Raw genomic sequence first — 12104 nt, 5'->3', positions numbered from 1 at the left:
GAATAATTTATTATATTATTCCATGTGTTTATTAAACCATATTAGCGCCATGGCGGTGGTGATAGATATTGTAGAGAGAAAGAACGACACGCGACGGCGAAACCACATTTACGTACTGGAATGAAGTAAAAACCTACTAGAATGAAGTAAAAACCTACTAGAATGAAGTAATATATTCTGGACGAAGTTAAATCTTCGTAACATGTTAGTATGACTTATTTACCTTCGGATGAATTAAAATAGGCTCGTGATGAAGGCAAAAATAATTTATAAATTTATGTATCTTATCCATAAAAAACTAGATCTAAAAGCCCTAATTTGGTAGGGTTCGGTGGTTCGGTCTTTAAGAGTGGATTTGTGGATAATGGGACTATATATATATATATATAGGGATGTATTCAAATACTTTTCATATCTTTTGTCCTTTTTCCTTCTTAATCCTAGCCCCACGATTTTGTCATCTGACGGTTAGATTAATGCCACGTGTCATTTAATAATGCACATTTTCATTCTAATAATGCACAGCGGCTAATAATGCAACATTATAGACTAATAATGCACATTTTCATTCTAATAATGCACATCGGCTAATAATGCAACATTATAGACTAATAATGCATTGATCACAACCATCCAATTCAAGGATCCAAGGGCTGAGATTAAGAAGGAAATAGGACACTTAGGGTGCAAAGGAGCCTAACGCACCCCTATATATATATATATATATAGGGGTGTGATCAATTGCTAACTTTCTTAAGCTGCTAACTTGCTAACTCATCAATGTTGTGTATTAAAAATGTCAATACGGTGACATTAAAATGTCAACACATAATTTTGTTGAACTTCAATATAATGTGTTGATATTATGTGTTGACATTTTAATGTTACCGTATTGACATTTTTAATACACAACATTGATGAGTTAGCAAAGTTAGCAATTTAAATAGTTAGCAATATAACGCACCCCTATATATATATATATATATATAGGGATGTATTCATATCAAAACGCTAAGTATGAGTAAAACTTAAAACACTTGCAGGCCATTGGATCGTGTGATCTAACGGTCAGATTAATGCCACGTGTCATCTAATAATGTAGATTTTTAGCCTAATAATGTACCTATGATAATAATGTAACATTTTAGTCTAATAATGTACATTTCCATTCTAATAATGTATCTCGGCGAATAATGTACATTTTTAGTATAATAATGTAGCTTATCACAGCCATCCAATCTAAGGATCCAAGGGCTGTGATTTGTGCTGTGTTTTACACTGAGATGCTGTTATGACCCTAACATACCCCTATATATATATATATATATATGGGTCGAACGATGGAGGTGTGAAGGTAATATCATATCAAAAATGAACGGAATTTCATTTCCGAGGCAAATGGTTCGTATGTATATATTTTTTTTTTCGCATTTCGGTAGTTCGCGAGTTCGTTCTCGTAAGTCGTTCGCCTCGCATTCAGCGTTTTTATGCCTCCAAGTTCGATATCGTTATACAAATTTTCAATCACAACACGATTTACAACTAAAAAAAAAAAGCATGCCCAAGTTCAACTCATTCACCGAACAATCACGCAATCACAAATCATATAGAATTTCATTTATTCGATTCGTAGAGATCTTAGTGCAAAATCACTTGCATAATAACATTCATCATTTTTTTTGCATAGTCGCAATTAGCAATTTCACATGCATGCATAATCGTGATTTCATACTCCAACACAAATCTCAAAATATCACAACAACTTCCATTCACTTCAATTTCCTACATTTCATAATTCAAATCAATATTCAAAGATACATATTACCTCATTCATCGTGGTTGAGCGGAGACGACTCGTGGTGTTGAGCTTTCGACGATTATTATTTAATCAATTCCCACAAATTTCAGATTTTAATACAACAAGACTCTTGGGTCCAGAGCGGAAAGAACTGAGGCTCTGATACCAACTGTAACAGCCCGCCATTCTAGTGTATAATAAATACGGCGACTTCTATTTAGGCGAACTTAAAGGCAACAAGAACGTAGACTAGGGTTTCATTTAAAGAGATTTGACCAAGAGATTTCATGAACAATCAAGGCAACGAGTCAACGGCTAAATCACGAAAATCAAGATTTTATAGATAACATAGGCTAAGCACAAAGGTCAAGGGTTTATTGTAAATCCAACAAAACACAATATTTCACAATATTCCAATTCAAAGAAATGAGTTCAACTCAACCAAAAATAATAAGTTCCCAAATATTCAGCGGAAGCAATCCAAGAGAAAGCGAAGCCATGTATGAAGACACGACTACACTTAAAGTTCCAACATCCATTTTATTCGATTCAACTGTCTCAACACCACCGACCGTCCGTCGCCGCTCAACCTGCACATAGGGAAAACACATGCAGGGCTGAGTATGTTAAACATACTCAGTGGACTCATGCCAAAACGTTTTAATAGTTATGCCACCCTTACCATAGTGAACTCGAGGTTTAGCATTTAATTTAAAAGATAGCATCGAGTATCACAAAATATTTCATGGACTGGCCAGTCAACAATACCTCCCATTTTCTCATCAATCAACAATATCATGGTGCGACGAAGTGTGGCCACACTTTCGCCCACGAGACCGGCCGACTAGCAAGGACGGCTCCCGATCTCCCGTGTACACTAGCCTGATAGGGTTTGCGGCCCTACTCAGACCCGAATTCGTTAATATAGCCCTATAGCCTAATGGAGCGCACTCGCAAACTAGGCATCAGGCACACACAATATCCAAAATAATCATAGGCATGGCATAACAATTTAATCCACCCTTATCGCTCTACTTTCATATATTTGCAACATAAGAGAGAGTTTAAGAATAAAGCTCACCTCGATTCCTAGGCCACAAGTATGTTCTTCTTCTTGTTATCACTTCGTGAACGCGAGTTCTCACGTTTAATTTATGTATTACAAGTAAGTCTCAATCATGAATCAAAATCATGCATGTTCTCACATTTCCCTTCTTCCCATCGATTTTTTTTAATATCATCATTCAAAATCAAAGTACGATTATCATAACGCTTTTATTCGCACAACAACTCCAGATTTATCATCAAATCGTGTCACGCATGAGTGTTTCAAAACACACCCACACACACACACAAACACACGCACCAACACACACACCCACACGGTTTCACACACACACACACACACATGCATGTGTATCCCATTCATCAATTAATTTCCCCTTCACTCATTCTAAATGCATGTGGACTCAAGAACACCGATTGATCGGTAGAGGAAGAAAAGATCAAAATAAAAATACCTTTTCAATAGAACAATCGGTAGGAAACAAGTAGTAGCCTTGGTTCTTCAAGATTTCTTGAATTGCAACTTCAATTCTTCTCCAAAAGATGAAGAATAAATGGAGAAAAGTAGAAGAAAAATTTGAGAGAGTAGGGAGAGGGAGAGAGCGACGTGAAGAGGGGGGGGCGATTTTTGTTGTGATCTAGGGTTAGGTTTCTCACTCTTATTTATAGAGTGCAAAATATAATCCCATAATTAAATAAATAAAGATTTGGTAGAGATATGGGATAGTAGTGGCGTTAAAACTGGTGAGGAAAAAGGGGATTTCGAATTTTTATGCTATTTATTAGCATATGATTTAATTTGGATATTTCACGGAGTAGGATAAAAATAAATCTCCCCAATCAACATGAAATAGGCGTGATTTTCGATTCCTTCCACAAGGAATTATTTAAAATCCTAATTTAATTAGGATATGGCAAGATCTTCTTAGATATGGCAAGATATGCTAGGATATTTGAATTTATTTATGGAAGAGAATAAATAAGGGATCAAATAATATAATAAAATCCCTTCTCCCATAAAACAAGGGGATTTTCAAAAATCCCCCTAGACACAATCATAAGGGCCGAAAATTTCATCAAATAAATAAGGAATAATCGGACTTTGGATTTAATTTGGATAATTATCCCAAGCAATAATTAAATCCAAGAAAAATAGGATTTCTTCTCCATTAAATAGGAGGGGTCGAAAATTCCACTTAAATAAATAATGATTCTATTAAATTCTCACTCATCCCTTAGGAAAATAATTCACCACAATTATTTCACACCGCATCAAAATATTCACATATTCGAATTTCACCTCCACTTCACATTTTCCAACGACTTTGACCATTCCACGGCCACGTCATATTTTCCACAATATTGACTATTCAATAGCCACGTCATATATTCAACAAGTTTGACTATTCAACTCAAACTCAACTTCATATCGCAATTAGGTCACAAAGAATATTGCAATAAATCACTCATCATTTAATCCACATATATCATAGCATTAAAAGCATTTAATGCAAAAATTTTCACGTCTCAAAAATTAGGGTTCGAAAAAGTGGGATGTTACACGGCACCCGTCATCCATACAGCCAAGACGAGACGTTGGCTCTGTACGACGCTTGGATCAGCGTCTCGTACGATCCTGTCGTCGGGAATCAACAAACCAACAAGTGTTTTTGGCAATAAGTCACCGAAGTTTACAACGCACGAAGGCCGAAGAAGATCGTCGCCCGCAACGTGAAGATGCTCCCCAGTCATTGGGACCGATGCGACAGAGATGTCAAAAAATTTTGCGCGATATACAGGGGAGAAGAGGCGAATTATCAGACCGGAGCCAGTGGAGCCGACATTCTGAAAGCGGCGTTGCGGGTCTTCAAAGACGACGTCGGTAAAGATTTCAAGCATGTCGATGTTTGGTCGCAAGTCCACCACCTTGAAAGGTGGGCTGGCGGTGTCACGTCGGGCTCGAAACGCACGAAGCACACGGTGCGTGGCCACTACTCGTCTAGTGATGGCGGCGAAGGCAACACCTCACGTGAGGGCACGCCAACCGATGATGCAGGGGTGTCTTCTTCCGGTACACGACGTCGGCCGCAAGGGAACAAGGCGGCGAAGGAGGCGAAGGCGGCTAAAGCGAGGGGAAGAGGGAGGGGCCGCGGCGAATCAAGCCAGGCGGGCGAGGGCGAGGGCTCCGGCACGGGCATGGGCTCGCACACCCAAATGTCCATGTACTTGGTCGCCACGATGGCTGACCTTTCAAAAATGACTCCTGGCCAAGTTTCAGCCCATATGGCCGGAATTGAGTATATGAGAGCTCAACTTGGTATAGGTGCACCGCCGACTTCGGGGGATGATGATTCGCCGGCGGAGTAGTTTTTATAGTTTAATTTAGAGTATTTTAATTATGTATTTTTTTTATTTTTTAGGATTTTAAATTATGTATTTTTTTTAATTTTTTAGGCTTTTAAATTGTAATATTTATTTTATTTAATGAAGTGTGTTTTTATTAATTGAATTTGTTGGAATGAAAAAATAAAAAATGAAATTGAATGAATAGTTAAGAGATGGTAAAAAGATGGTTAAGAGATGGAGGGATGCAGGTGTTGTCTCTTAGTTAAGAGATGAGCTGAAAAGTACAGTGGGGCCCATGAATAATGAAGAGATGAGACGGTTAAGAGACGGATAAAAGACAGCGTTGCGGATGGCCTAATACACCATCAAATAGATAGAGGGTAAATTTGTACATTCATTCTCCACATAAGTATCTATTATTATTATTATTATTATTATTATTATTATATTTATTATTATTATACTTTCTAACGGCCTCCTTATTCCCCAAATGCTTCCTTGGCCGAGAAATTGGGATTTTCTCATTGGTCATGGCATTATCGTCCTCGGAAGGGATGACATGAGTGTGCATGTAAAAACATATGTGAGTATGTTTAGCATCTGGGCCGACAGACCTCAAGTGTGAGTGTGAGTGTGAGTGTGACTGCAGGTTTCGTAATTTCTCAATAAATCATCACGAAGCGAATCGGTTGAGAGTAATATTTGAAAACTAAAGAATCTGAATTTGGGCCTAGGTACATGTTCTAAACCTCAATCTCTCCTTCAGCATTCGCACTTTCTTCTATCCCTAAACCAAGAGAAGGAGAAAGCTTCATTAATCAAAATTTCACAAAGCTTAATTAATTCCAGTCATCCAAATAACATGTATTTTCACTAAAATGAGAAAACCAAAAGATAAGTAAAATCAAGAATGAATCCAATATCTCAGTACCATAATGTCGTTAGATACGTATATCGGCAACAGATGCAAAAAAATGTTTAGGAAGATGAGTGTAAAAAATATAAAATTTATTCTTTTATTTTGGAGAATAAATATACAAATTTGTTCTCTACCCATTTGAGGGTATATAAAAAGTCAGCATGACCCTACAACGTGCACAATGTATATTAGTTGAGATCGCAAATGATATTTTGAAAGTTTAGGTATCGCAATTATGCATCAATTAACGTATAGGTCCTAAATTTATAGTTCCTCAAAACAATGCAATACAACAAAATAAGAGACTCCAATCACTTATTGTCATTTTTTTTGAACAATTAAGGATTGTTCATTTCGTAAAATTATATTTCATGATTAAATATATATTATGTTTGGTTCATAGCGACTTATCCCGATGATTAATTATATAATAATTATCCACCTCCAACTAAAATAAAATAACTTAATTCTAAATGAATTACTTTTCATATTGCATTAATTAGTGTACATTACTTGGTACAGAAATACTCTCTACATTAATTTTGGGAATTTCCGATTTTCTGTCGAACCAAAACCCTAAACCTCACTTCATCTTCCTCATTTCGTCTGTTGAGCCAACACACTCATCTCTCTGTTTCTAATCTCTTAATATCTCTCTCTAATATCTTCTATATTGTCTTCAAACTTCAGCCATGTCGGAGATAAAGCTCTCGGAGATGCGAGACCTAACTCGAATTGAACGAATCGGCGCCCACTCCCACATCCGGGGCCTCGGCCTCGACTCCGCCCTCGAAGCCCGCTCCTCCTCCGAAGGCATGGTCGGCCAGACTTCAGCCCGAAAAGCCGCCGGCGTCATCGTCAAGATGGTCCAAGAAGGCAAAATCGCTGGCCGGGCAGTCCTCCTCGCCGGCCAGCCCGGGACCGGCAAAACTGCCATCGCCATGGGCATGGCTAAATCCATCGGCCAAGAGACTCCCTTCGCTATGCTCGCAGGGAGCGAGCTGTTCTCGCTGGAGATGTCGAAAACCGAAGCCCTAATGCAGGCGTTCAGGAAAGCAATTGGGGTCAGAATCAAAGAGGAGACCGAGGTGATTGAGGGCGAGGTTGTGGAGATACAGATTGACCGGCCGGCTGTTGCTGGGGCAGCGTCGAAGACGGGGAAGCTCACGCTGAAGACGACGGATATGGAGACGGTTTATGACTTGGGTGGGAAGATGATTGAAGCACTGGGGAAGGAGAAAGTGCAGAGTGGTGATGTAATTGGGATCGACAAGGCTTCCGGGAAGATCACTAAGCTCGGGAGGTCGTTCTCGAGGTCAAGGGACTATGATGCGATGGGGCCTCAGACGAAGTTCGTGCAGTGCCCCGATGGCGAGCTACAGAAGAGGAAGGAAGTTGTGCATTGTGTTACGCTTCATGAGATTGATGTTATCAATAGCAGGTAATTATGGTTAAAGAGTTTTCTGTACTTTTTTTGATGCATTATGAAGTAAAGGTGCTATCTGCTGAATTGCTTGATTTTCTTGACTTGGTGTCAATAAATTTTTATGGGCTTGGTGTTTATTTGCTTAATACATGGGAGCATAGATTGTTAGCTTGAGTTAGTTAATACTCAAAACAGTGTAGAATCATTGAGATGCAAAGACTGTTTCTACCCTTCTGATGTATTTCCCATGTGTCTTTGATAGGTTAAGTAGACAAGTTCTTATGTGTTTCAGCTGGCTCTTTGTGGATTGAGTCTATAATTTGTGATCGTACTAATTTCGCTAGTATTTGTTTTCCTCTTGTCGCATTTTGGACCGCCTGCAACTGGGATTCTTGAATCTTAAATTGTTACTTCCTTTAGGTTGTTAAATATGCAGTTGTACTTGGTTGTGACTAGTTTTCTGATATCTATATAACGGTTGCAAGCTTTTATGATTTAAGAGTTGTCATCAATAGTCAGTATTTTCTTGATCAACTAACTTTGGTTAGGTGTCAAAGGTTTAGACTTCTGCTAGCCATGGTTCAGATAACTTCTTCTGTGATCCGACATGTTGAAGTGTAAGATGCTGACATGAACTCTGCTAGAAGGCTGTTTTTTGCCATTTTTTGTTAGACAGTAGTGTTTTGAATTACCTTAGTACACTCTCCATCAAACAAAGATAGACCCCTACTCTGTTCATCACAAATTGTTTTCCACTACCTTAATAGACATTCATTGAAAAAGAAGTTTCATACTATACCCTTATTTATGTTTTGGGTATTTAGCATTTGTTTCCAAATATAAATAAGGTTAATTACCTCAGTGTGTGAGCTTATAGGAGATTGATAGAAAATTTGTTGTTTATTGTCCTTTTTAGTACATTATGTCCTATCCTAGTCCACCTGATAAAATTTGGGGGACTCGTATTGGATTAGTACGGATTAACTGCTTCCTTGATTCTGGATATTCGGATATACCTAATTGGTAATTATGGAGTAATAGACTAGCTTCAAGGGTTGATAGAAAATCTGTTGCTTATTGTTTTTTTAGTATGTTGTCTGCTACCTTAGTCTTCCTGATAAAATTTAGGGGACTCTTATTGGATCAGTCGAATTAACTGTTTCCTTGATTCTTTATATTCGTATATACCAACTAGGTAAGTATGGCTTAGTTAGTATACTAGACTAGCTTCGCCGACCTATTGCTAACATGCATATGACACATGATTTCTTTGAATGCTATATGATATAATATTGTATGCTGGCTGGTCTGGACTCTGGTTCATCTACATATCATGTTACTGAAAGTCTATCCTTTTGTGGTGCACCCTATGCAGTTTCTGGATTAGAAACAAACAGTTGGAGTATGCTAGTAATAATGGTTATCAGACTTACGATGATATTTCCCAACTTTTGTAAATGTATGGTTTGTTAGGTACTTCGTTTTTTTGAATTTCATCTTCCATTCTTCTCTCTTTTCAGTTTTCAGTATGTTTTTCATTTAACAAATTCTGTTACTATTGAGTTATGTCTGGATGTGAAATGCTTTGCTGCTTAACCCCTTCGGTCTAATTAAACTTCTTGTCAAAAAATATTTTCTCATTTCTTGCACTATGTTACTATCTTTCCCTCCTTTAAGTGCATTGAATTTTTGGCATTGTTTTTATATTGAAATGAAACTCAGGTTAAATATTCGGGAAGCTGGTTGACTACTGGTTCTTTGCAATACAGTGGGCTGACTCCTTTAAATAAAATTTATTTTCGTAATATTATGAGATATTAACATGCTCATCTATTTAGTACTAGTATATTGCTCACTTTTATGACTGGTTTGAGAATCTTGGTGTCATGGCACCACACAGTCTAATTTGCTAAAAAGCTGTCTTGTTTCTTGCATATAATTATCAGATGATTGATTTATTTGCTCGTTTCTTTTTGTCATATTATTGGACTTCATAATATTTTCTACCCTCTCAGTCGTAATTACTATCTATGCAATGCCTGTTTGTCAAAAACATAGTGTTCTATGTAACTTCAGGTGGCAATGCCTGCATCGTATATACCTTCATTTCTACAAGATGACTGCGTTATAGCTCACTGTCTCAATTTCAGAACGCAGGGATTTCTGGCATTGTTTACGGGTGATACTGGCGAAATCCGTGCAGAAGTTAGGGAACAAATCGACACAAAGGTAGCCGAGTGGAGAGAAGAAGGAAAAGCAGAAATTATACCGGGTGTCCTCTTCATTGATGAAGTACACATGCTTGACATCGAATGCTTTTCTTTTCTAAATCGTGCATTGGAGAATGACATGGCGCCTATATTAGTCGTCGCCACGAATAGAGGGATCACTTCCATCAGGGGCACAAACTACAGGTCTCCACACGGCATTCCAATTGATTTTCTTGACCGCCTGCTCATCATCTCCACGCAACCGTACACAGGGGATGACATCCGAAAGATCTTGGACATCAGATGCCAAGAGGAAGATGTAGAAATGTCCGAAGATGCTAAGGTACTGCTTACAAAGATCGGAGAAGACACATCACTGAGATACGCTATAAATCTCATCACCTCTGCCGCGTTGGCCTGCCTGAAGAGGAAGGGAAAGATTGTGGAAATGGAAGACATAAGCCGTGTGTATGAGCTGTTCTACGATGTGAAGAGGTCAACTCAATACCTGATGGAATATCAAAGCCAATATATGTTCAGTGAGGTGGGAACAGGAGAGGGATACGAAGACGAAGCCAATGCAATGGTCTCATAAGGAGTGTGAGTGTGTGTTTTAGACACAGTGGTATGTTTGTGTTTGGCGGCTAGATATTTCAGCTGGGAAGATATTAGCTGATTATGAATTTATGATGCTTCAGTTATAGTAGTAGATGTTAATTTGACTGTTTTTGGTGAATATACTGTAGCAGTCCCAGTTATTTTTTGCTTGAAATTTGTAGGTTTTTCTTTTGCCCCGTGTTGATTTCATGGGATTATGTTAGTAAACTTGTTAAATATCCAAAGTTAGCCTTCACAAATCTCACAAATCATCTCTGGTATGGTTGTCAGTGTTTATTTTTCGTTTAAGCTTTTGAATTTCTCTATGCATGTTTATTTTTCTACATGAACTTTTTTGTCGTCAATCATCAACTTTTAAAGATCAAATTGTAGTTTCATATTTTCAAATTAGTACTATTGATTAAGAGTAAAATAGAAAAAAGAAAAAAAAAAAAAAAAAACACAAATCAGACTGACTTGGAAGTTTTACACAAATAAATAATACTAATACAAATATCAAAATTACGCCGTTGCCGGGATCGAACCCGGGTCACCCGCGTGACAGGCGGGAATACTTACCACTATACTACAACTACTTCTTGTTAAGATTAGGCATAGGTTATTTTATCAATAATAATATCATACTCCATATTTGGCTATTTAGAGTGCCCATCTGGTGTCATTCGTATTTCTTTTTCAGTGTCCAAAATTAATTCACACATGTTTCTTCTTTTTGTTTTTTTTGCAAAAAGGCATAATTTATAGTAATATTTTTATTTTATTCTTTCTTATAATTTTGTTGTCTTTTCATTTAACTTATATCACCACTTTATTGAATCTTATATCGAAAAGAAACATCTCAATTAACTTTAGACAACGAGAGTATTGGTTTACTTTTTTACTTTTGAACGTGTATATTGACTCTGTCCCATAGAAATAAGTTGGATTTCTTTTTTCGTCCGTCCCACACAAATAATCTATAGCCAATTATAGAAACATTTTCTCCTCTTTACTTTATTATTTATGTGCCCCCTATCCACTACACTATTTCAACTACTTTTCTTATTTTCTCTTATTTTATTAATTACGCATTGAAACTCATATCATCCTCAAATAGCCTATTTCTATGGGACATGTGGAGTATTAAAAAACTAAACACAATTTCCGCGTGAAGTCCTCAGACACTATTAAATACTTCACCGGTCTGCGAAAAATAGTCGTATCTATGGATAACATTGATTTTAAGCGTAATTGTTAAGTATGAGAAAGTCAATTATGAGAGAGAAACATAAACAGATTATAAGAAAGCATCCATAAATAATAGAAACGAGACTAATTTCGGTGGACATACCAAAATGAGAAATGGTTATTTGCATGTAAATACACGAACTTTCAATATTTATTATTTTTCTTTCAGATTTTATTTTTCGAATACAAATACATTAACTTTACAATTTTCAAGTTTTTTCCCAAAATGAAAAATTAAATTAATGTGACAAAATTTTGAATTTATGTGGCAATCAAATTGAAATCTCTGGGACAATCAATCAGATTAGTTAAGTTCAAAATATAAACATAAAATTACATCTCTTCATCTTCCTCACCCTCTCTACCATTTCTCTTTCTTTTTTAGAAATGCCAAGCTCTAAAACTAGAAAAAAATTGATCTTCCATGCATGCCAAGCCGATACGAACAAAAATTACCTAGTCTTGATATACCACATGTCAATATGAGTTGATATA

General features: G+C 37.0%; 1 protein-coding gene across 1 annotated transcript; it reads left to right on the top strand.

Annotated features, from left to right (window-relative positions):
- Positions 1–6666: 6666 nt before the first annotated feature.
- LOC125201576 (uncharacterized) lies at positions 6667–10633 on the top strand. The gene is made up of 2 exons (XM_048099748.2): positions 6667–7569; positions 9705–10633. The coding sequence occupies exons 1-2, from the start codon at positions 6821–6823 to the stop codon at positions 10357–10359; spliced, it is 1404 nt and encodes a 467-aa protein (XP_047955705.1). The 5' UTR covers positions 6667–6820; the 3' UTR covers positions 10360–10633.
- Positions 10634–12104: the final 1471 nt, after the last annotated feature.

This window comes from Salvia hispanica, chromosome 2 (genome assembly GCF_029641045.1).
Source record: "Salvia hispanica isolate PSC_SH4W2 chromosome 2, Shi_PSC_v1, whole genome shotgun sequence".
Lineage (NCBI taxonomy): Eukaryota > Viridiplantae > Streptophyta > Magnoliopsida > Lamiales > Lamiaceae > Salvia > Salvia hispanica.
Note: the sequence above shows the minus strand (reverse complement) of the source record. Positions and strands in the feature narration are given on the sequence as shown.